The sequence below is a fragment of the Aythya fuligula genome, chromosome 19 (assembly GCF_009819795.1).
Source record: "Aythya fuligula isolate bAytFul2 chromosome 19, bAytFul2.pri, whole genome shotgun sequence".
In the NCBI taxonomy this organism is placed as follows: domain Eukaryota; kingdom Metazoa; phylum Chordata; class Aves; order Anseriformes; family Anatidae; genus Aythya; species Aythya fuligula.
In genome coordinates this window covers 1,314,066-1,340,587 of record NC_045577.1, presented here as the reverse complement: position 1 = coordinate 1,340,587, position 26,522 = coordinate 1,314,066, and the positions used below count along the sequence as shown (strand labels likewise).

At 39.8% G+C, this 26,522-nt stretch overlaps 1 protein-coding gene across 1 annotated transcript; it reads right to left on the bottom strand.

Moving 5' to 3' along the window:
• Nucleotides 1-73: 73 nt before the first annotated feature.
• PSMB7 (proteasome 20S subunit beta 7) lies at nucleotides 74-26,229 on the bottom strand. Its single transcript, XM_032200184.1, has 8 exons — nucleotides 26,140-26,229; nucleotides 25,921-26,014; nucleotides 25,659-25,756; nucleotides 25,005-25,145; nucleotides 23,621-23,736; nucleotides 15,788-15,846; nucleotides 2,282-2,433; nucleotides 74-313 (listed from the first exon to the last, which is right to left on the bottom strand). Exons 1-8 carry the CDS (start codon nucleotides 26,199-26,201, stop codon nucleotides 202-204), a joined length of 834 nt encoding a protein of 277 aa, XP_032056075.1. The 5' UTR covers nucleotides 26,202-26,229; the 3' UTR covers nucleotides 74-201.
• Nucleotides 26,230-26,522: the final 293 nt, after the last annotated feature.

The following is a 26,522-nucleotide window of genomic DNA, read 5'->3' as shown; positions in this document are numbered from 1 at the left end:
ATGAGTCCTGTGTTTTGATCAGGGGTAAGAATGGAGCAGCAGCAAAAGAAATCAGCACTCTATGAAACACTAATTAGGAGAATGGTCAGAGCCCTCTTTATTCTGTAGCAGTTGCATGTTTCTCTTTGAGCAGGAAGGCTTCTAAAAGCGAAACATAACTAGCGTTCATATGCAGTGACACAGAAAGGCTGCACATAACATTCAGGAAGTATCCATGGTTTGTACAGTTTCATCCACCACCTCAATTTCCAGGAGTGCAACATTTTCCGTGAGAACAGCAGTAGTTCCTTTTTCACACTTGTATCTACCATACCTGTTAAAGAAAACAGTGAAAGTTAAGCTGAATAATGGTACTACCTAGGAAAACTCATTTAAAAGTTCAGAACTAATTAGCCTTCTGTGATATGGAAGTTTCTTACACTAGTCCAGAGTGACACTGTGCTTATTTTAGAATCTAAACTGATTGCAACAACTAATAAAGTTTGAGCTAACCTAGCATTTTTATGAAATGCATGGTCTTTAAAAAAAAAAAAAAAAGGTAGCAGGTAACTTGAAAGGCTACTTTGTAGAAATAAGTGGGATCTCATTATAGCATGGGCCATTCTTGCTGTGTACTCCTGCTCAAAGCACAAGCTTTTTTTCATCTCTAGATTAATTTTACCAGTGTATAAACTTCGGGTTTCCATGCTAATTGTAGCTAACATTTAACACAAAAACTGCCTGTAATCAAGCCATATTTCAGAAATTTTGCTGCATCTGACTGTAAAGGAGGTGTCACTCTTTTCCCATTTACACAGTAGAAGCCATAAGCTCACTTAAAATGTCAGTGAAGATTCTTCTGGCTAACCACCTCTATAGTGAGAAGTTTCTGCTCAGAACAAAGGGTCATGTGTACAAGTTTGCACAGTAAGAAAGCCAGAGGATTTTTAACTGAAGCAGTGCAATTCATTTGGACTTTGGCTATGGCCACCTGCATTAAAGAGAAGGGGAAAAGAGATTTCTTTAAAGTCCCCTATTTTGGTAGCGTACTGAAAAGCTGCATGACTTGTTACACATAACATAAACGTATGTATCACAAAATCCTTTAACTGCCCTGCGGGCTGTAATTTCACTGACGAGGCAATGTAGTTCACCAAACAACACATCTGAGCCTTTAGAGGTAAAATTTGTCAGCTCTGCTAACACTCAAATTTTGCTCACTTGAGAATCTCAGCACCTCTGTATCCTGAATATTCTCAGTGATGCAAGACAATATTACATGCTTAAATGTAACCTTGTTTCCCAGCAACTTCCAGAGTTAGATTTGTGTTACAATCATTCAAAACAAGTCACAGAATAATGTCATTTTCAATAAATACAGGCAATGAATACTGAGAACCATAAAATGAGGGTGGGGTGGGCATACTGAAATGGATCTTTTTGATGGGGCTTGCAAAAGGGAAGAGCTGGAAAGCAGCACAGGTTTCTACACAGCTGAAGTGGTTAAGGGCACTATTTCATTAGGAAAGCAAGAATGTTCATAACACAGAACAGTTGTAGTTAATTTATACATAAACTAGTACTCAAGTTTTGTCTTAAATCTTGCTACTGCCATATTTAGCTATTAACTGTAATGTGAAAGGACAATTTACTGTACATTTCTGGACAATTTTAATTTATGAGAAGAGTTATCGAAATTATCGAAACATCGGTTTGTTGTCTTAGCAATCTCACATAGGTTATGTTCTCCAGGCACAGGCTAGAAAATACTTCTAGAACTAGAACACAACGTGGCAGACCCAGGCTAGAGTTCTGCAGTTTTCTTTGGGTTTTATCCCTGCAGTGAGCTCATAGATAACACCTATGACAGGCTGGACTGCGCCACGTGCTCCTTTTTCAAATCCCCATGCTACAATTAGGCAGAACTGCAGCAGGCATGGTGATGCCACGAGTCTTTCGGGCACCACACATTTCAGCAAACATGCAAAGCGGGACCTTCTTGCTACCTGATGTATCTATTCAGTCACAAATGTGAAACTTCATCACACTCACACTGCCTGAACTCCACGAGCAGTCTCTCAACATAGCAAAGAGGTGACAGGTAAGCAATTAGTTTCTTTCACACACCTGTAAATGCAACTAAGCCTCCTGTCAACTGCCAAGCACAGCCACTAATTTTGTTTTCTTGTTTAGCTTGAATTCAGTACAGAGATCTAGAGAGCACTGTGACAAAATTTAGTACTATGGAAAACAAGAACAGTTAGGAGCAGCCTAGGTAACACAGAGCTTCAGAAACACTAACCTTTCGCCTTTTCTGTTGGCCACATCGTATGGACGGAGGAAATCCAACTTATTCTTGCTTATGACACAGATATCTATGTTACTGCCAGAGCCCAGATCATTGTATATGCCAGCTGCAATGGCATCTCTCACAAGCTGTTTGGCTTCCTCTTCCTGTAAAAGTTTAGAAAAAAAAAAAAAAAGCTGTCATTGCACAAGTGTTGGCATTTCACAGAAATGTTTGTCCATGTGACACTGGAAGCTGTGAGCTCTCACAATAAATGAGATAATCATCAAGGACTACAGAGCATGAACAACAGCCTACTGAACAGTGGGACAGCCTTCATCCTGTTCAGGCTCCATCCCTCTCTCCCCTGAAGACAGAGGCATCAGATTTAGTAAAGAGAGTCAAAGAAACAAAATTAAGATTTTTATCTCAATGAGTGGAGAAATTAAACATGTGGATTTTATTGTCCAGGCTTCTGTGCACACAAACAAGTTCCCTATAGTGCCCCTTGTAACAGCTTCATACAAATTAAAAATCCATAGTAGTGTACTTATAATCCTTGCCTAGGTAGGAACTACTTACTCTTCTTCTGCAGTATCAAAAATATTTGTATGATTTTGGAACATAACTTGGTTTACAAAATATATTCTGTAACTGCGCTGCAAGGCAGCCTAGCTCTGCACTGAATTGTAGCCTACTAATATTTTTAATTCCAGTCCTGAAAACAAGTGCAGAAAACTTGGCTGAACACCCTGGCAGAACCAGGTAGCTTTATCAAAATATTGCAGTTTGTGATCGACTTCTTAGCATTTAGAAGAGAAAATGGGAAGTTTGCTACAGTCCCTCTTCTGCTATAGGCTTCAGAAATTCCATAGGTAATTAAAGCATAATATATATACTAAGCATAATATTAAATTTATGTATTTTAAAACATGTATTTCTACTTTTTTTTAGTACAAAGTGGAATCCTAGTTGTAGCAAAATTAAAATCAAAAACTAGAACAGGAAATAAAGCTCACTTTTTATTGCTGCTGAAACCACGCACTAATCCTGCAGAAGTTCAAATGTTCACATTCTTTCAGGTTTTGTATGATCTCCTTTTAAAAGAAAGTGCTAATATGCAGCTGGTGAACTACGCATGCTGCACATAACAGGATTTTTTAAATTATTTTTTTACATTATTTGGAGGCTGTCTAAATAGTCTGAAACAGAGCACAATAGCATCTCCGTTACACAAACACGTCAACGTTCAGTTTAATGTCTTTTACAAAGAAACATTTCAAAATCATCAAAACTCTCCGTTCAAATATCACAACAGATCTGTAATCATCTTCATGCCCCATCCCCAAATAAACGGCGTGAGTGTTGACGTACAGGCCTCAGAAGTCCAAGTTCTGATACGCCCGATAACCTCTTCTTATTACAGCTGCATTGGCTCCCTCTACAGCTCCCAAGGAGGGCTTATTTTAATCGCAAAAGCAACTCCAAAAGCTGAAAGTCACAGATCCAGCAATATTAGAAACGAACTTAAAACAGCAAATCTTTACACTGTAGCCAAAGATAGCGAGCATAAATATTGCAGAGCAACCTTCCTGCTGCATTCATTTACATCCTGCAAAACGCAAAGACAGGCGCCTGGTCCAAGCACCTGCGTGTCCCTGCCATCACGCCAGCAGCACCATGCAGCTCCCTGCAGCTCCCTATCACTGCCTCTGCCCCGTGCCCCCTCCTGCTGGCAGCAGGGTCAGGCTGCAGGGCAGCGGTGCCCCCTGTACCTACACCCACCCCATTTTCATCTTTTCTGGTGCCTCTCAGATACGCACCTGAGCACAAAGCATGCCCCTCGCCGCCAGCTTAGGTTTTCTCCAACATACGCAAGAACTTAAGAAACCCCATGAGCAGAGCAGGCCTGTTCCAAGGAGTTAAGAGTAAGACTGAAAAAAGACCATGAACACAGAAGTTTTGTCTCAGTTTTAGCTTAAAGTTCGTCATGGCCGTTGCTGCACAGCTATCCTGATGCGATCACAGCAGTAACTGCGTGCTGCAGCCACTCTCCGTCACTTTGCTGGCTTTTCCCACATCTCAATAATCTTCTGCCATTAGACATGAATGAAAGAGCAAACACCCAGTGCTGATGCTGATAGAGGCACCTTTTTTATCTGCCTCATTTTAAAGGCCTCCCTGCCACTATCCTGCCCATGAAAATCACGATGCTAAAAGCCCAGCTCCTCCAGTGCCTCTGATTCAGACGGCAGCTGCACAAGCCCCAGCGTACAAGTGCAGCTGAAGAGGAGCCCAAAATTAGCTCAGCTACAATCACGTCTGCTCCCAGCGCATACTCCGCATTCTCCAATGGCCCTCTATAAAAGAACTTGTTAATAGCAGTGTTCCTCTTCTAACAGCTTCATTAGGGTACTGACCAAGAGTGGGGCTTTTTCAGTAAACTATTAAACAGCCTAAGTTTGTATTAGCCTCAACCTTTAATAACAAGAAACCCTCTTCCACTGAATTACACTTTCCACCAAGCTGACTAAAACAAAACAGATATGCTGTAAAAATAATTCCTGTGCGTTTCCTCTGTGTTTCGATAGTAAAGCCCTGATAAGCAAGTGCTTTCTCCTTCAGCTGATACAAGACTGCTTGTACAGATGTGTTTTGTGCTGTTTTTTACACATTTATTTTCACAATACTACTAAGACAAACAATAGTGTATGCACAATTATTATTATTATTTTTTTTTAAGTGGCAGCAAAACCAGAAACATTTTAAGCTATTATTTGAGGTGCTGGTACAAGAGAAACATCACAGCTTAGGAAAAACAAAGCAGAAAGTAAGCATTTCTTCCCCTCCCCCTTTAATCCTTTTTTTTTTTTTTTTTTTTTTTTTTAAGAATTATGTAAAATCTTGCAGAGTCAACTCAGTTTTTTTTTATTATTTCTTAAAATGTACTCTATTAATCTACTGTTATCAAAATGAAAACAGTTCTTAAATGACCGGTACAGTCAACACAGCTCAGCTGTAACCACACTACAGCATCTGTTACCCTGGGAAGGTCTAAAATGTAATCTCAGCTCCTTCATCTGATATAGTGCAGCCTATTCCAGTTTGGGAACCTGGAATAATTTTAATTATAGAAAACCCTACAGTGCTCTGTTTACCCCTCCTCCCCTTTCCATAATTTAGAAAGATGACCAGAACAGCCACGAGAGGGAAAAAAAATATATCCTTGATAGAGATGCTGCATACAAAGTTCTAGCAAGGGCTGCTATTTTACAACCCGAAAACAGGGGGTTATGGTGAAAAGTGCTGACACAGTTTTAAGTGTAGGGGCACGAATGAGTCACTGTAATAATTAATCTTAAAAAACCCTAAAAGTTCAGAGTATATAAAAGGAGCACTTCCTACTTTATGGTTGCAAAGACCAAGCTAACTGGGAATATCATTCTCTCGGGTCCACACTGCTTCTTAAATGAGATTACAGCAAGAGTGATGTACTGTAATACAAGTCAGTTGTGACAAGCAGCGCTTTATAGAGCTATCTGTTTGTCTCCATCACTACATCACGCAATGTGTCCCAGGACTCCAATGTGCAGCTCCATTTACCACTACATGACAAATGGGCAGCACTTGTAAAAGGCGCAAAGAGGTCCAGATCAGCCACGTAATGGTCACCACAGATGTACCGTAGTGCTGGAGGGGGAGCAAACAGACCCCCAAGTTCATTAAACTGACCAGTAATGGATCTTTCAAAACGCGTCTTAGGAATAGTACAGTAAAGGCTAAAATAAATAACTCAGCATGAAAGGCTAATCTGAAATGGTGTTTGATAAATTATTTATAACACAGACAATTGTCTGCATTTAATATTGGAGCTACTGGTAGCATCTTTAAAAGATGATTTATGTGTTGTAATGCCATTAAGCTTTATATGAGCCCACTGCTAGCTATAAAGTCTGCTGAGATTTAGAGAATGAGTTTTAAACTGTCACTGCAGCATCATAGTAGATAGAGACTGTATTAAATCTTTACTTTAAACCTGTTATCTGGAGAGTTGCATTTTGTAGACACTCAAGAACTGATAGATTACCTCTCTACAGCTGCTACGGTGCAAGTCCCAAACAGCACCAATAAGGAACTTTTCCACATTATTCTTGTATACGACTTGAATCAAGTTTCTCCTCTCACTTAAGCAATTTCCAGATTTCAAATACTACTGAAGTAAAAAAAACACTTTTCTACAGGAGATGTGGACATTTCTACCTCGTGTTAATACTATTTTACTAATAGCTTTTAAACAAGTTAATCATGATGCCTACAACAGTAAAGGGAGCAGCTGAACTGCTCTGTGAATATTATTTCCTAAATTATTTTTTAAAAAAAAACTTCACAAGCGAGTTAACAAGATGTCTTTTCCAGATTTAAAAACTCTAGAAAGCTTTTTTATTTTTTAATTCTTACCAAAAAGGAATGAATGGCTTCTGCAGGTCACCAGTATCCTGTTAGCGTTGGAGAACTGCACTATGTATCAAATATCTAAGTCTCAGTAAGAATTTTAAATTTTAGTACACAATGAATATTAGTATACAATGAATATTATTGGGCGTAACAATTTTTGTAAGAAAAAAAAATCTAAAAACATTTAACAAAACCGACTTTTACAGCAGAATGAGATTTGTTCAAATTCTGCCATGTAAAAAGTACGTCCTACTGAAAGGCAGAATCCACCGGATGGGCAGGTGGGAAGAGAATGGAAGGAAGCAGAGGGGAAGAAATCGGAAGCTCCAGGAAGGGCAGAGATGGTTAAAAAAAAAAATCTATAAAGAAGTGTTGGGAATTGGAGGCTAGGAAAGTGATACCTCTTGAAGGACATAAGCACCTACAGAAGCATAATTAGACTTTGGAAGAGTAATCAGCAGACTACAACATGCGGGAGGATGTGCAGGTCTGTCTGTTGGGAGGAATCGTGGTAGAGATCAATACGTAACTGGAAGCAATGCTAAAATCTGCGGGTACATCCAAAGAGATAGCAAAACTGGGAAGCAAAGTATATTGCTTTTTTTTTTTTTTTTTTTTTTTTCCTTGTAAGGAGACGTTGAAAGGCTCCATTTAGTGAGAATGAATTTGTTCTGGCTGCCCCTTGAAGCTGGAAAGGGGCTGGCACTTGTAATTTCAACCACTTGGGTTTCACAAGTCTTCACCAAAAAAGAGCGTGAATTTTAAGCAGTACCTCATAAGCAGATGAAAAATACGGTATGTTTCATAAATCTGTTTTATAAAAATACATAAACGATGCTACAATCACTGTATCTTGCTTTTCTTTCAGCTTTGAGATGAACAAATTCAGAAGTCAGTCTTTCTAGCCCCTCCCCTGCTCCTTCCACCACCAGCTTTTGTTCATTTTCTAAAAAGTCACAAAGTAAGGCAGAAGGATTATGAAAATCAGAATCTGTAAAGATTAGCAGCATCTGGGAGACATGTAGCAGTGAGACAAAAAATGGGTCCTGGGAGCAAACACCAATTCGTGCATTAAAAAAAGGGTAGAAACTATTGAATATTCTCAGTAAGTGTGATGGAAAAATTAAAAGGACTCGAAGACTATTAAATACGATTACAATTTTCTCTCTAGAACACACCCTGTCGAATGCTGTGGATCATGCCTTCTGTTAGGAATGGCTTTCACAATAGGGTAACTTTAATTGCATTTGTCTGAATTCTACCTTCTCTGCACGTTTTTAAAGTTCGGACTTCTATTTAAATAAATAGAAATAAAGCACAACCAAATTTAAGTTATATACATTCCTGCATCTCCTTGTGCCACTACACCACTTTTCCCTTCAGAACTTGGAGTGTTCTCAAATGCAAACTCTACACAGACTGTCTGTGGCACCATCACTGATCCAATACCTTGAAAGACAAAAAAAATAATTTGCTTAAAACCCTGGGTTATTAATACATGAGGGTTAACACACTGCCTACTTTACACAAAAAACGCAGGAAATTTAGTTTTGATAGGAAGTAATTTTCAGCACAAATGGCATAGGCAAAAAATTATGCAAAAAAGAAATCAGAGCACAGCAGTGACCTAGCAGCCTTGTTAAACCTCAGCGTATTTAAGTTTTTACGCAAATTTACCTAAATTCATTAATATATCGGATAATTCTGTATTGCATTTGATGCAAATTTTGTTGTGAATAATATATTAGTAAATGTTTATTTTTCTAACTGTTCTTACTAAGATATTTTCAAATAAAATATACCTAAGTCCCTAATTACTATTCTCAGTAATTACATTTTTTTCTTGTTCCATTGGTACAGACGCCTGCAAGCCCATGCTCATCGCCACCTCCCCCTTTCTGATATTGTACACCACACAAGTATAATAAACCATGTTAATATTTCATACCAGTGTGAAATATGCTGGAGTATCAATTCAACATCTGCTGTCTTTAGGGTACTGGCGTCCCGCAGAGACACTTTCAATTTGTAATTGAGTTCTATACTGAATTAATCAGCAGTTTATCTTTTTTAGTAAAATAATGTCTTCCCCACTAACCTGGATTTACATTAACAATTTATGCCAAATTACCTGCCAAGGCAAAAAACTTATATGATTCGGAACTCCTATTCAATAACATTAGTTCCTATATTTCATTCCTTACAAGGAGACCAGTACAATGCATAGCTCCGCTGGTACAGAATTAAATCACAAGCTCCTCTCCCAACTGCAGGGCTTCTTTTAATACTGCTTCCATACTTTGAGCTAAGAATTAATATGAAAACACATTTAATCTATTGTTTGTGTAAAGTTCATGTTTTTCAGGGAATCAATTCTCAGAATAAAATGAACTCACCAACAGAGCTGTAAACTCTGCCATGCTGCGAGTTCCACCCGGCGCGGTGCGGTACCCTTTCTGTACCACTGCACTACCTGGCACTAAGGCACTGAACCTCAGCTGCCAGAACGTAGCAAGAAATGTAAACCATGGAGGGAATAAAACCAAAAATCTATGCCTCAGTACTGTGCAGCAAAAGATGAATATTCAGCTATAACATCTGGCTTCAAATAAAGCAAATTAACTTTCACATGACTATTACCTAAACTAAAAAACAATGGAAGGGAATGGAGGTGAACATTTTGTTTGGGAAAGGAAAAAAAAAAAGTCTTCGGCCCTGGTAATTTTTTCTTCCTAAATACACCAAAAAGCTCCATACGCCTCGTTGGCTCACAGGACACCTCCCCCCAGAGCCCAGGCACAGTCCCCTGCTCAGCCTCACACCAACTCGGTGTCCTCCGCTCACACGGGACGCACTCTGCCTCCGCAGTCCTCGCTGCAGGACAGCACTCGTGTCCGTGCCACCTGAAATATTTTCCAGCATGTTTTGCCTGGGCTCTGCGGTTATGGGAGATATACGAACTGCAACGATCTAAACAGGAACACCTGCTCCTGAGAAATGCATCAAAAATAATTACCTGTCCTACATCGACCCTCTGCAGTGAAATGATCTCTTAACATGGAGCTCTGCTTCTGACTGCCTCGTCTACATTATTACGTACAAAGTTTAAGCATTACTTTCGTAAAGGTGAAGAAATGGTTGCTCTTTGTCATGCAGCAAGGCCCAATTTAAAACGAGGCAAAATTCATTTATTTTGAGAGCCCATCAACAGAAACCTAGAAGAAAGTGCTACGGGGTACTACTGGTAACCCAGATTAATACTGCTGGCAGTTTCCCACCTGATTTCTGCACAGAAATTGTACTTTGATAGATTCAAAAGCACACCTCAAAACTCTTCTCCAGTAACATCAGCCGTTTCAGAGCCCACAAAGCTAGGGAGCAGCACAGACCATTTTAAATCAGGTTTGTATTTCCCATTTAACATAGGTTCAACAATGGAGATCAATCCAAGGCACAATCCTGCGGCAGATGAGAACAGAACCGACTGACCAACGCACCGAGCAGAAACGGAGCTCAGGTACACTAAGTTTAACCTAAAAAAGTAAGAAACAGCACGGGAAGCCTTTATTTTCTGGATGGATGTCTGTGGTAATATCTGGTATTTACCCATGGAAATTCAGGTCCCTGAAGGAGAAAATAACACAGGAAAGCATGAAATCTGTGTCAGTGAGAGCTCCATCAGCAAAAGGCAGTGAAAACACGCCACTACCAGCCTCCGTTATTGTCACCGAGTAATGAAATAAACAGATATACAGAGCACATAAATACTAAGTACTTATTTTTGTTCCCAGAGTCAGATTTTTTTTTCCATTTACTTAATCTCTGTGTTTGACACCAACAGGAGTTCAAGTATCTCAGGCAGGCTCTCCAGCTTAACTCTGATAGTCTGGCTTGATCTCTATTGTCTGCTGTCTGAGTTCAGCCGACAAACCTCCCAGCAAGTGGTCACCTTCCCATGGAGTCATTAAACCTCTGAATGTCAGCTGGTGGGATTAGCCTGCAGACTTGCACACCTGAGCCCTATGGCGGGGACACAGGCATTTTGATCACCATCACTAATGAATACAGAATTCATATGCAGCTTGTCATTGCTCCTGAGCCCCGAATCACACAGATGCCGTCTAAATAAGAATGATGAGAACTGGTGTTGAAGATTAGAGAGTTTTGGCAGTTTCCAAAAATAGCTCCGTATTATTCTCAGCAGCTAATAAACAAAAATAATGCCACCATATCAAGGGACAGTAGGAAATATACGCACAGAAACATTTTTGAATGATCTGTATGTCAGCTGTTTAAAAATGGAAGAAAGTGGCATGTTTCCCTAATATTTTGTACTAAGCCTGGTATTTATTTCAGTAAGATAAATAAATAAGAAGTATGTGGTGAAACTAGCGTTCATACTACCTTCCCTTTGATACAGCAAAGACATTCAGTGCACACAGAGCCTCGGGGAAGCCGTTCTTTATGCCACAGCTCCTTCACTCTGGGGGGATAGGGCTGCCCTCACGTACCTCAAAAACCAGTGGCAAAGCCAGGAACAAAACTGTGGACCAGAATAGCCTGAGACTACGCATTTTAAACCTAGATCACTTTCAGCCCTCTTCCTTTCTGTAGTTTCTTTGTGAGCACACCTACTCGGACAGTCGCAACCATTAGCTGGAAAAGGTTACTACCTCCCACGGCTGGTCTGCTTCTCCTTTCTCCTTTTACAGGGGATTACCAAATCTGCCAGCTGGACTGCTCGTGAGATTGCTCCCTAACCCAGGTTTGTCAAAACCAAGCAAGTCAGCCAAGGCAGTTACTGCGGAACGGTCACAAAAGCAAATCTGGCCACCAGGTGAAGGACCATGTCTCTGGTGGGAAGGCAGGACCCAAAATATTTTAACTCCTGGACAGCAGAGCTACTCCTGCACGAGGGCCAGCGTCTGTGCTTCGAGGGGAACACAGTCACAGCACCGCCAGACCCCTTTCAAATCCACTCCTAGCCCTTCAGAGCTTCTGGTTTTCCGTCATCACTGCTTGACTTCTTGCTGCACTACAAATGGTGAAATAAATGACTGTAAATACAATCTCACATTTTTGCAACGATCCATTTCAGATGTAATTACTAAATAGCTGCCAGACTCTATCCCCTTCCATTGTTCCCCACCTATTCTGTGCCCCTGAATTCATTACGAGACATATTTTATTTTTTCTCTGCAGTAATGCTGCTTTCTGTGGCTTCTACTCATTCTCTTCCTTTTAGATCCTCCTTTAATAAACTTGGCTGTTTTGATGAAATACAAAAAAGAAAGTTACAGACAGCCTGTGTCCATGCTTAAACATGAAGCTACAGTATAGCCTCACTGCACATCAAGTAGTTCTTCTACAGACAAAAAACCTTCTACTTTTCAAAGGGAAGTCAAATACCAGGACAAAATATATAACGTCCCTCCCCCGTTTCCCTAGGAATTCAACAACCACAGTATAGAGAAAGCCAGGATTCCAGCATCTAATACCACAGACAGACTTTTTTTCCCAGATCATGACGGTTGCCATATCTACTGCTTCAGAGCACTTCTTCACTATTGTTTAACACTGGAAGGCATGAGCGTATTTGCAAATTCTGACTAAGGTTTAAAAACCATATGGCTACTCTGCTGAAAGAAAAATTGGCTGCAATGAAAGATCTAAGCTCAAAACACTCTATTAGATGTGCTGTTCTTCCACTTATGTTTTTTAAAGTAGATCTATAGCTGCCCACATGACAGATTAATATTGTTCCACAGTAGTTAGGTGCTTGGCATTACATTTTGAAGCATCTACAGGCCTTCAGGGCTGAAAGTGTTCACATCTTCAGCAATCTATAATGGTTCCTCTAGAGGCCAGCACTTGCTTCATAATGAAACATGCCTCCATAAATCAGACTGCAGAAGTGGCACTTGTGTACGTCACCATCCATCTTAGCAGTTTCTCTGAAGGATGTTGGGTAAAGATCATCTCCCGGCATTGCAACCAGGGAAAGGACCATCACAGTTGGCATTGATAAAGCATGTGCTACTTAAATCTGAAGACACACTAAGTCTGTGGAAAAAAACACATCCTGCTGGTGTTAGCATGCCTCAGGCAGTGGTAGAAGCTTCAGCAACTCATCTTCAAAAGGCAGAGAGCCAGGGCTCTAGAAACCTGCAAAAATTGGCTAAGCCTGCAGTCTTTTTTTTTTTTTTTTCCTTTTTCTTTTTTTTTTTTCTTTTTTTTTTTTTTTTAAGTTGAGAATCTTCAAAGTCTACAATTCTAACTGTAGGGCACAGCAGCTGCCACTGCAGATTTGATCCTCTCAGCTTTTGGCAGCTCTCAACTTGAAATTCTAGCAAAAGAATTTTTCAAGTTGCTATTATTGCCTGTCATAGATTTATAAATATTGTGCACTATCTGCTGTGGCATGGCTCTCATGGGACACCAGTGCATGCCAAAAGCATAACAGAATGAAAAACAGTTCCTATTCTTCAAATAAATGCTAATTTTTTTTAACTGTGCTCATGCGATGTGTTTGGTGATCAGCTTCAATAGTACAGAATATATATCAGAGGGAAAAAAGCTGATTGTCTTTTCCAGTAGTATTCAGCTGCTACTTTCATTAAGCTTGTTTAATTACATTCCAGATGCTAATTTGCAAGTCGATACCAGAGGGTGCAGGACAGTTTGCCTTTGAATCATTTTTCTGTGATGTGATGGTCTTGCAGCACACCACTACCCTTCAGTAGCCCTAGCAAGATATTCTGACAATTAGTGCAAAAGAAAGCAGTATTGATCTTGACAGAAAAATATTAATCCTCTACCCATTTCATTAAATTAATCTCCGTGAATTTTAAATTTAATCTTCATTGCCATTTCATAGCAAATTTTACACAAAATGCACAGTGTGGTTCAGATTTAATTTAATTTCAATAGAAACGTGCTATTTGGTTATTTTATTGGAAAAAATAAATCTGGCATAAAAAGTAAATATTTTAAGATGGCAGCTGTAACAGCATGAAGAAGTGTTTCAAAGTACAGTTTGAGCTCTACCACTTGAAACTTTGCTGGTTTAGATATTCTGATTATTAAATTATTAGACAACAGAATGTCTCATAAAAACAAAGGAAGGGTTAAGGGTTTGAAGCTTGCACACAAGCCTCAAACATCTAAATATCTATTTCAACAAACTGGTAGGCTGTGTTTCCACATGCTTGTTCTAACAGTGAGTATCTGCTGCCATTTACGGTTGTGTATGAAGACAATTTAATTAGGATGACCTTTCTAAACAGGAAAAGTTGGAAATTTACCAATTTTGGGTGCATTTTTGGTTGCTCTTACACAAAGAAATACTTAAAATACAAGCTTGAAAACTAGCTGAGAATGAGGTAAGATTTTTAGTTTCATAGCATAGCTCTTTGACATTTGTATCTTTGAAAGGGGACTATTATGCTGTAGCTGTTGATTCCAAGGATTTGTAGTCCATGTTTTCAGTCTGAATAGCACACATGCCAAGTGCATAGTCACAGGAGAGGCTGGAAAAGAGACTGTGTCATTCTCACAGCAGTATGAGGGGAAAAAAAGAGTAGAAAGACTACCTCTACACCTAGTGGTTCTTTGTATTAGCTATCTAGTGCAATGCTACTTACAGAAGATACTTGAGTGCCTATTGAAAGGTTCCAATATTTTGATAGCATTTATAAATATACTGGAGGCCAGAAATCCAGTTTCTTTCTAAAACACTGAAGCAGCATACAAATCCTCGTCTTACTGCATTTTTTAAGTTTGCACAACCACAACTATTTCATATATATAACAACATATGACATGCTTTAAATGTAAAATTTAACTGATCAGTTTTAGTGAGGAGCTCAAGACTTACGGGATTATCCCCAGAAAATACACTGTAGTCATTGCAACATCTGGAGGGGAGAAAATAGCCCACAGCAGTTGCACTACAAAGATGAGGAACGTCTGAAGACCTTTTCTGAAGTTCATCAACTTTTTGTGTGCCATTCAGCAATGTTGAATATTTAGTAAGATTGTTATTTGTGTATTTCACGCTCAAATGACTGCAACTGTTAGTGTTACAAGTCATTTCAATGGGTTCACTTTCTGATTTTGTGTTCAGTTCTCATTTTTTTTCTTTAATGTGAACTTATTAACTGGAATAAGGAGGAGAATTCACAAATTCTGAAGAGATTAACATGGTTTAAAGGGGGTCTTGAAACTACTGAGGCATTTTACAAATATGGTCACAGAAAGCTCTACAGTTGTTTTGTGTTTTTTTTTTTTCCATCAATTGTAAGCCTGCAGATAACTAGATTTTTCACCATTTTTTAGCTTAGCAGACACTGAACATGGTGCTAGTAAGCATAATGAAATACTAGAGAGAATACAAAAATAATGTCCTTGGATAAATTCATTTAAAAAAAAAAAATAACAGTAACTTATTCTGATCTTCATCAAGACACTCCAGCTTTTATAGCTCTCCTTAATGATTCTCTTTCATGAACAACCATAACGTTTCTCAAGTTTGATCATTGGCAAAACACAAACAACTCAACCAAGTCTTCCAATAACCAGCTTTTAAGTAGATAACTACAAGAATGTAGTTGCTAGTTCTGAACATAGCCAGTCAACCCAAAATCTAACTGGTTTCCTATGCTACCGGAACATATTTTGTTATTTTTACAATCATCTATTCTCTTTTAAAGACTGAGAGTTGCATAAAGAGACTGCCTGACTACTGAGCAAAAAAAAACAGCAAAACTGACTATGCAAAGGCTGTTAAATTCCTGGAGTCAACTATAATTAGTAACGTACATGTTTTTCAAGCTTTCATCTACATTAAAATCATAAAAGTTTTTCCATACTTAAATTTGAAAGACATTAAACATTTATTCAAATTTTGTATCCCCTAATCTTTGTTTACAGGTTTACATTACGCCGACATTAATATATTTTAAGCACTTGAGCAGATTTATCTTTTTTAAAGCAAATCTCTTAAATTCTTCATGTCATGAGAATTACTGTAGACAAATAAACACTAAAAGAAAAATGATTTCTTACCTCCATGTCTGGTTTGTATTTATCTTCAAAAATGGCCATAGCTGCTAGCGATCCAGAACCTATGGTAACAAAATTAGGACACTTCTTTAGCCAACGTATTTAGATACACGATTTTGGGTTGTTTCTCATTAATTTTTTAAAGAAAAGGTAACAAATAATCAACAACACAAATCAGACTGCAAGTCTACCTTCGCTTACAACTACTACAAGTGTCTACCTCTTGAGGTCCAACACCTAATTTAATCCTGAATTTTTTATCTGGTATACACAGACTTGTGTTCCCTGTCCCGACAGCCTTTTTGTCACTGTAAACACTGAGATATGAAAATGAGGTCAGCAAAAGTGAGTTACCTGAATGCCAGCTTCAACTCCTGCTCTTCCATTCCCCGACCCACAGAGGGTTCAGCACTGGGTACTGGGGTGCCCAGAGGGCACAGATCGCCCTAACGAGCTGTCCCAGCACAGCCGCCTTTGTACAGGGGACGAGTAAGCCAGCAGTGGTAACCGGGTTGCTGGCTGCTGCCGTCAAGTTATTTCCCATATCTAACAGTTTATTACACATTTATTTCATGCCATTATTTTTACTTTCAACAATAACAACTCAATAGACAAAATGACAAAGATGACATCACGAGTTTAACATTACTTCTCCTAAAGCCCATGCTGCAAGTACAATAACATTACGTAGCCCATCCCTACCCAAAGCACTAACTGCAGGTGTTACAAATACACTTTCCATAAACGAATACAAAAAGCAGTACAATACTACTGGAAACTATGAACGTGCTTTGTTCAGAGTGAATCTTCAGGAAGGGATCTCGTCTGTCTGTGGCCCTAGCCATATTTCAGCATGTGCTACTTTTGGGGAGTGAATAAAGTTACCTGCAATTTTTTACTCCAATTAGAAGATTTTTTGGCATTTATTACTTTTTAACTTCTTTTGCATACTGCTATCTGTTTAGCTGGGTCACAGAGAAAGCCATATTTTCTATTTAAAATGATTTGTGTATATCGCTTGACCACCTCAATGGTTTAGTGAAAGAAAAAGGCAGCGATTAAACAGTTTCAAATGAGGTGTCCTGCTGATTTTATCAAGTCTGCTGAATGTATAATGAAAAAGGAGAAGCTGACAGTGACACTGTTGAGAAAATACAGACTACCTTATCTGAACCATTTAAGGAGGTCCAATTATAGATCAAATTTAAAGGGTAGAAACAGCAGATTTACAGACACAAATCAATGAACATGGTAATCCCAATGAATATGACAGATATTGCTGTTACAGAATATTGCTGTGGTTGAGGATCATTACCTTTACAGTACCAAATACATCACATCTAAAAGCAGTAGGACACTCTAAGTGCGTACTTGTATTACAGGCTATGACTATTCATTTACACCTTGGAGCAATGTGCGTTTCCATTTTTTAAATGCTGAAGCTGGGAATAAAAAGGACTTTTAAGCAACTAATAGCAGAAATGAACTGCTGATACAAACAGCTGATGTCACAGAACAAATCACCAAATAAAAGGAATTTTACTGATCCTTCAAACAAGGTCAAAATAAGGTGCATTCCAGAACAAATACAGGACTTAAACCATAACGTAATTCCTTTTGTACAATGACACTGGAACATTTCTAATGAAAGGTTAAAAAAATAATCTGGGATATGGTCTCAAGCTAAGACCATACTCTTAATGCACTCAGAAGGCCTACCATAAGCAGAATGGGAAGCCTTAGAACGAGAAAACAAACACCCTTACCCTTCAAGAAGGTTTCTTTAGAAACAAAGTTAGTTTGAAGCCTAAAAGATTTTGCAATAAATAAAATATAAAGTTAGCATCTCACAAACTCCTACATTAAAACTACTGAGGTAAAAAAAAATGGTCTTCGTTTCTTAAAACTTCTACTGACAAAAACTAATCAATAATGCTAATAATCCAGTAATTTCATACGTGACACACTTAGCCTGGATTTATTCCTCCGGTTCTCTTTTTAAAAAAGTTCACAAAAGAACCCATGGACAAGAACTCAGGAGACTTGGCAAGGAAAAGAAGATCCTTATGTTACACTAAATCATTTATACATGAAATTTGTACTGTTAACTATCTCACCACATTAGCAAGATGCAAATAAACATCAAATTTAATATCAGCTTTAAATAAGCAAATGTAGCTGGTCCTACAACCTAGGTTGTAGAAGAGTTGTTGAAAATGTACTTAATTATCACTACATGTAAACATTTACATCTAAAAATCAAGATTCCAAGGAGAACAGGAAGCAATGCTGGAAAAGCTGCTTAAACTCAATTTTTTTCCTCGACTGGTTATAAATGCCAACGTAAGTTTTATAAGCTTGCCTGTAAAAAAAAAAACAGTACCTTAGCAGAAGTCTGCAACACAGCTAAACATTCTCCGAAAAAACAGATTTTGGTAATCTTAGCTACCACAATGGAAGTTCTTTACTCTTCCTAGCACCAGCTGTAAGGACTGTGTTTTTAGGAACACCAATATATGGAAACTTCTGAGCTCCTCCATCCAAACAAATCAGCTGCTGTTTGACAACAGCAATACGAACTGCCTGAAAACCATTACAGAGGTGAGTTACCGCAGCCACCTGTAGCACACCGAGGCAGGGAGCCTCAATCCACCCGCTGTGCTCCCGGAGGGCCGACTGCTGGTCCCACACAGCGTGCACAGAAAATACCTCAACAGTTATTTATCTTAGCTTGAGATAGGTAACTTGTTGTTAAGTTTAGGAACTTAGCACCACACAATCCACACGACCAGTGCAGAAACAGAAACTTCTTTTGGCTGGATTTTTTTTTTTTTTTTAAAAACGATGTTTATAACTCTTCTGTAGATCAGCAATAAGGGTAATTAAAACCAAATACAACTGGTAAAGTCTTTGTGTATTTGTGTTACATAATATACAGAAATCTTTCAGCTGGACTTATTAAACACACTAACAGCAATGTTACTTCAACACCTTGGGAAAGACGAAAAAAGCGCCTTATCAATTCCGAAGAATTTATTTCACATTCATTTTCAGTAAACCATGCTTACTAAGTAAATATTCAGGAAATACTAATCTGGCATCTAAAGATATAAAAACACCAATAGCCAAAAAATAAAGACCTACAAAAACCGCGATGCAAAGTTGTATTCTAAAGCAAATACTTTTCAGTCTTGCAATTAGCACAAACCAGAGAACTTCATTAAAGACCACATGAGTTTTTTTTTTGTTTGTTTTGCTTTACTCCTTTAAGAAAGACTGGTCATTTAATAAGTTTTCACAACTGAATTATTCAAAAATTCCTGGACTTGACTGTAATAATGCCTTTGGCATTTACACAAGGAGTCGTACCACTTCAGTATCAGATTTGAAGTAAAAGATAATTGTTGATACCCAGCAGAAAATCGAGCTAACGACTCCCATTGTCTTTTGCAACTGCAGGAGCTTTTCTGCGACAGATGAACTGGACCTTTTTAGCAGAGCACTCACCGAGGACAACTCCTCACTGCTAAGCACAGCCTGTTTTCATCACCCAAGGACCTGTTTGCTACCTCAGCCTGCCACAGCGGAGGATGCGCACAGCCGTGCGAGAGTAACATTCAGCAATTCCTAATCCATCAGTGTCAGGGCTCCCTGACAGGGCATTTATTCACACGCACTCATTGTTATTCAATTTGCTGTTCATCCTAGGTAAAAATTCGGTGATCTCCACAGCCCCATCGATCGGGATCATTTTTCACCCTGGTTCCTGGCCGAGGGGCCGAGTCTCAGCGGTGGTACTGCTTGCTCGGCAGGACAACATTGCCAATGCATGAAGAGCTGATTTATGAATATGGAGCAACACAGGTACCAGGGGACTGGCTTCTGCCACTAGAGACTACTGGAACATACTTACTGTTTCCAAAAGCTGAACTACAGACTTCAAGTGGTTTAATTTTATGCACGCATTTCATTATAAGTCTTGGCCAGAAGCTTTCCTAGACAAGCCAAGCAATCAGACAATCTTGCATCGTTTGCTGAAATCCAATTTTGTCCTTTGTCAGCATAAACAGTTTAATTTGATGTTTTCACTCCTGAGTAAGCACTGAGTATCTTTTAAATCTGCCTTGCAAGGGAGGACATCACTCTATCTGTCCACAAATACATTCAAGGCAAGATATTTCAGCACATTAAAAACAAAAATAACCCAACACCTCAACAACATTTCCCATTAAGAATTTCATTTACAGAAATTGACTGGTCTAAGATACGTATCCTGATTTAATAAACCACCCTTCAAACATCTGTGGAAAAACATTATGGTCTACATAAAACAGAAATACAACTCCTATTACTATCTCTGATTTGACCTTTGATGCATTTTCTGCTGTTTCAGTTCTCTTTCATTTATAAGCGTAAGCAGATCTCCTGTTACTAAAATATATCCTAGTCATTAGACAAAGTAGTATCAGTGTACTGCCTATAGAAAGGTAAAGAACATTTGTGCTGAGAAGGGCTTTGTGTGGAAGCATGGACAGAAGTAACATGCAATCACCAGACAGATCTGGCACAGCTGACAGCAAATCAAAGCTTAAACTAGAGTAAAATTAATCCACTGAGAACCTACTCCCTGCTTGAGCTTGCTCTGCCACTATGTTATTTTTGTAGAGAGAGAGGAATGGCCAGGATTTTCAGAAATACCATATTTTAAAGCTTTGAAAGCATAGGCACAGAAGTAGGCACGTAAAATAGGCACGTGAACATAACGGCAGCTGTGCGACTTTATTCAGGCAATCAACTCCTAGTAGTTAGCAGTTTAAAGTCATTTACGGTTTTACAGTTTACTACAATATTGGACATAAGGCAATTATAAGAATCAGACATTTACACTATTTTTTTTTTCTATTAAAGGCTAAACAATGACATCACGTAACGTGACTGTTACACGGATTTTCTCTGCCAAACAAGTCCTGTGCCAATTGCTAAGGTAATGGCACCATCTATCGGTACAGTGCCACCGCTGCAGAATCTCTGTAAGGACCACAGTTCTCATGCCCAGAGTTAACCGCATCACTCAGTTTAACAGCTGTACTGTTTTACTAGTTCAAAGGGATGGAAAGCTTTAATTGTTAAAGGCTGCGTGTTAAAAATAGGTTCATTAACTTCCAGCAAAGCAAGTCAGTTCAGAGGCCACGGCTTCTCAGAATAGCTACCACATGCACACTTCACTGTCCCACACAAAGCCTCCATCTCCTGAACATTTGAGATATTCATATACACAACCCTGGTTTATCACTTACACCAGAATCTTTGTGTTTCCTCCAGCCTTCTCAAAGACTTTTTTTTTGCATGCTAAAAACGTGATCTCAAAGTTTTTCTTAAACATCTTCAGCTCTAACAAATGATGAATATTAAAGCTCTGATAAAAACAGGCTGCGATCTCTTTAAAATTCTCAACAACATGCAACGAAAATTTGAAAACAAATGCAAAGAAAGTGATGGCCTGAAGGTCAAATGAATTGGTACAAGAAACTCAGTTAAGTCAAGCCCTAACAAATAGTTTGGGCACTTTTTAAAACCCACTACTTCCTTAATCACATTCAGAGAATGGGCAAGCAAAATCCCTGTCCCAGAGAAGTACACGTTTTTCTGACAATTAAATGAAAAAGCCTATAGCATAAATTCTGTTTTTACAACAAAGCTGGTTTAGTTTAATGCACTGTACTAGAACTCTACAAAAACTGCTCACTAAGAACTTCTGTTCTTAGTGTTGTGGTGGCATTTTGAATCCATTTCAGGAAAAAATCCCCAAACCACAGGTTTTTGCATTTCTGGTTCCTGCTCTTCCAAACAGCAGAAAAGCCATTTTTGTAGATTTTGTAGCCATTTTGTCTAAGAAAGACCCAGAAGGAAAAAAAAAAAAAAAAGCTTTAAAATTTCCAAGAATATAGCTAATGGCATTTAATCTAGAGATAACAACCACAAACAGGAAAAGATTAAGGAAAACTGAAGTTGTATTTTCCCATCACAGAGTCAGCATAAAAGCTACATAGCGCAAATCATGCTTATTAAACTGACCTATTTCATTTTTCTGCTTTCAGTTTGCTTTTCTGATTTATGTGGACTCTACATTACACTTCTGCAACTCTGCAGAAACCAAGATCTCATTTAAAAATCATTCAAGTCTTCAAAATGAAAGGTAAATCTGAAACGTGTGTCTTCTTTTGAGTTCAGAGACCAACTGCAACCCTGGCTATGTTTAGAATTTTACTTTTTCCAGCTTATAAGATATAGATGACACAGCCAATGAATAGTTTTAAGATATAGTATGAATTACAAGTTAAATTCACAAATTAAGATTAAAGCTGAATGAAGATTCCGTATTCTGCAATAGCGTCTTCTTAAAAATACTCATAATGGCCTCCAGTGTTCTATCAAGGAGATCACAACTAAACAGGCTTATGCTCAAGAGCCACTTCAGTGTGAGATTTTTGTTACTGCAAAGCACCACTGAGGAGTTCAAAAGTTTAATTCTCTCCTGTAGGTATTTTCTTCATCTGTTTTTGTGGGAGTAGGAAGCATGTTTTCAGTTTTCAGTATCACACTCCCTAATCCAGAACTGAATGAGATGTATACAGAAATGCTTTTTTGCTTGCTTTTTCTAATTGTTGGCAATGAAAGCATTATGCATGACAAACATTACTGTTTAAGCTGTTTTTTTCTTCATTTTTAGAACACAAACTGCTAGCAGTAATAGCAAAGAAGGGATCTTCACAGTCTGCAGGCCCTCAAACACAACACTTGTATCAAACTACAGGAGTAAACAATGCTTGCTTAAGCCAGATGATTCCTTTTCAAGTTGCAAATGTCAATTTCTGAAACTGACAAACCAGTTCCTGGAGTGTAAGGACCACAGGAAACACTGAATAGGAAGTTGAAAAAACAGCTGAAGAGGAATATACTATGTATCTCAAAAGAAGAGAAGGGAATGACACAAAGAAGCAAGACCACCATGTAGACTAAGGGCTGGTTTGGTTCTTCGAGGAACCTTCATCTTTTCCTTAGCAAGAGGTGAAAACCATGTGGTTAAAGCAAGCTAAAACTTGGCTACCACTGGCCAACAAAACAGAAGGCCAGGAAGATGAAAGAACTTCTCCTCCACAGCCCTCACAAGGGAGGAGCAGGAAGAAGGTTCATGCTTAAAATTAGCTATCAGCTTGCAGGACATTAAATAAATAAATAAATAAATAAATACTTCAGTTACATATAGTTCAAATTAGTGCTATTACAGAAAAGGTACAGATGGAAGACTTATGGTGTTAAGACTTAATAACCTGACAGTAGGCTACTACTGTCAAGTTGCCACCCCAGCAATAGACATAACCTTCTTATTGAGAAGCTCCGTATCGTAATTAAAACCAATCATACATTGTAAATAAACTACAATGAAGCTCCTTCTTGCTTAAAACACCGCTGCTACCTAGCAAGAAACAAAATAGGTCCAGATGAGAAGCAAGACACGTTTATTCCTAATCGAACTGCAGTCAAACTTCAGGAAGAATGCATTTCCCCAGCAAGATTTTATATGAACCATAAATTAGCACTATCTGCACATCAGGTTTCTGAATACCATTTTTGGGTTGCTTAAGATTTAGACAGTATAATAGCCCATAACCTTAAAGCATTCAAAACAGAACATCTCACCTGCTGTAAAAACACGGGTACAGCTTTATCTCTGAAGTCTGAGCTCTGCACAGCTCACAGCAAACAACAGAATTTAAGTAAAAATTACTTTTTTTTTTGAGAGTTGTGTCAGAGTACTTAGGAGCCAGCACTTACCCATGGTAACATAAGGCAATTTGTCAGTTGATCCGTGAGGATATATGCTGTAAAGGTGAGGTCCTGTGACATCCACTCCCCCTAAAACCAGGGCAGCACCGATGTAGCCTTGATACCTAGGGACAATGTTTATACGTGAACTTGGAAACCTATGATAAAGCTGTGCTTTTTTGTTCGTTTCAAACACAATGCACGCATTTCAGAATTCTTCCATGACTACAGCAGGTACATCTCCGTAACAGAAGACTGCTTTTACTATCTGTGAGCAACAGCCTAAATTGAGAAATTAGCTAACATTATATATTTCACTGTCAACCAGAACAAGCATGCATTGGACAAGCAAGGAGGCTGGAAGATACATTTGTGCTGACAGGGAGAGAATTCAGAACAGTTTTCAAGCCTTGCATGAAATTCCTGTATCTGCAATTAAGTTTATATTTAGAGACTTCAAAGAAAATATATTCCTTCGTTTCCTCCATGAGATGTTCTTGGCTGATTTAACTTTTTAATTCATTGTCTTATGACATGCTTAAGGCAAACTGCCCAGCAATACAGCATCAAGCAAGTGAGCTGGATTACTGTAATTCATCTAGGTCACTTGGTTGAACAAAGCTGGCAGGGCTGGGGAGAAGAGGGCTTTATTTCACTCTGCTGGAGACTCTTCCATAGTTTGAACAATCTCTCTAAATGAATATGCTTGTTTCATTCTTTTTCTCTTTCAACAGCATTCTTTACTTCTACAAAAAACAGTATTAAAATAATACTGCAATGCTTAAAGATTTGAAGAACATTCCCTCAATAATGGCACATTTTAAGTCGCATTGCTATTTAGGAGGTACAACTCCCATACTTGTGATGGTTTCCAATCAGCCAAGCAATCAGGTAAGTTTTCCTTAGGACAACTGCAGTACAACTTCCAACTGTTATATTACTATATCTCACTAAACCACCGGCAGAATTCTGTATTAACAGAAGCTGCAAGCTTCAAATGGTTAGTCATTCTATTCCTTTGAAAATAAAATGTATCTTCATATCGTGATTCTATTACAGGTCATAAAATTCTCAATTTAAAAAGCTTGCATTTACAAGATTATTACTGGCCCAGCCGTCTTGTCACAAAAAACATACAGATCATTTTTCACTGTTGTGATCAACAGTTCATTAAAGTATTGTCCTTATATTTTTGCAGTATAAATGCTATCGACACAGCACAACTGTAGGATCAGTTCTCTAAAATATCACTGATGGAGCAACTCTTCAGCCTTTCCTAGAGTCTTGTTATGGAGGTTAGGTAGGCTAAGTAAGGATATGCGTTCACAGGAGCTTGAGTCACAGGTGGTAGTTTTAACGGCACTATTAATATATAAGAAGAACATTTGGTTACCTGAAAAGCATTTGCTTTAGCATTCGATTAGCTGTGACAACGCGTGGAAGTCGTCCAGTAGACAGTGAATGGAGCTCCAGATTGGAAGAAATCAGCTGAGTTGTCATATCAGTATCTGCAGCTGTTCCAGCACCGCAACAACTGGGAAATATTGCAAGCAAGTTGGAAGAGGCGGGGAGGGGAAACAAGTAACTCTGTGCCTCTATGAGCATTCTGCCTGGTCTATTCAACAAATTTAAACTTCTTTTTTTCTTTCTAAGCTGCCTGAAGTCATTCAACTCTTTTTAACTACTTGGGTTTTCTTCGTGTCCATCCCTAGACAGTGTTTAGGGTTCCTGAAACACAATGGCCTTGCTACCGGTAATCCTAATGAGCAGCACATGTAATTAAAACTCCTTAAGACTTTTTTTTTTTCTTTTCAGCATTTGCAGTCTGTGCATCCCTTTCCCTCATTGCAAAACTGAAGAAACTAAGTTCCCGTACAGTTAATATTTTCAGAGCATGAAACAAGACAGCCTATTTAAACGTGAATAAGATGCCCCAAATGAGCAAGCCTGGCTAATAAATGTGAATTATTGTTTTTTAACACCTTAATAATTGCTGGCGGAAAGGGGACAGCTAAAAATTCCACGCAACAACCGACTCCACACTTACTAGATGTTAGGAGAAATGAAGTGTATTTTCGAGCAGTTCTTGTCAGCCACAACCATTCCTTCCGTCGCTCTCGTGTCTGCTCCGAGGACCACGCCATCCTGAGCAAGGGGAAAACGACTCCCAGAGCCCGGCCTCGGCCCCCCCGGGGGGCTCGGCCCCAGCCCCGGGCCCGGCCTCGCCGTGACTCAGCGGGGCCGCAGCGCTGGGGCCCGGCCCGCTGCCCGCCGCCCGGCCCCGCCCGGAGCCCTCCGCCGCCCCTCACCTTGAAGACGACGCCCGCGATGGTGGTGCCGGTCTTGCGGGCCGCCGGCAGCCGCTGCCCCTTCTGGGCGAGCTCGGCCTCCAGGAGCGAGTTCCTGCAACACAGGGGCAGGAGCGCTGAGGCCGGGTGGGCGGTGGCGGGGGCTCCGCCGGCTCCCAGCCCCGAGCCCCGCAGCCCGCCCGTCCCTTCGCCCCCCGTCCCGGCCGCCCCGCGCCTCACCGAGCGCAGTTGTCGAAGCTGAAGCCGCCGCTGGGCGCCTGCAGCACGGACACGGCCGCCATCTCCTCGCCGAGCCGAGCGGTTCCGGGTCGGGCTCCTGCGCGCGCAGCGGGGCCGCTGCCGGGGCTGGGCCCGCCTCGGGGCCCCGCCGGGCGCTGCGAAATGGCGGCGGGGCCCGGCCCGGCCCGGCTCCACGGCCACGGCTCCCTCCTGCCCCAGGGGTGCCCGGCCGTGCTTCTGGGTCCCTCTGCCTTCGGGTCCGGTCCCTGCCTCGCTCTCAGCGCTCGGAGCTGGTGGCAGAGGGGCTGGGGCACAGGGAGAGGGAAGGGTGGGAGCGCGGTGTGGAGCCGCAGGCAGTGTGAGCCCCGCGGGGTGGGTGCCGG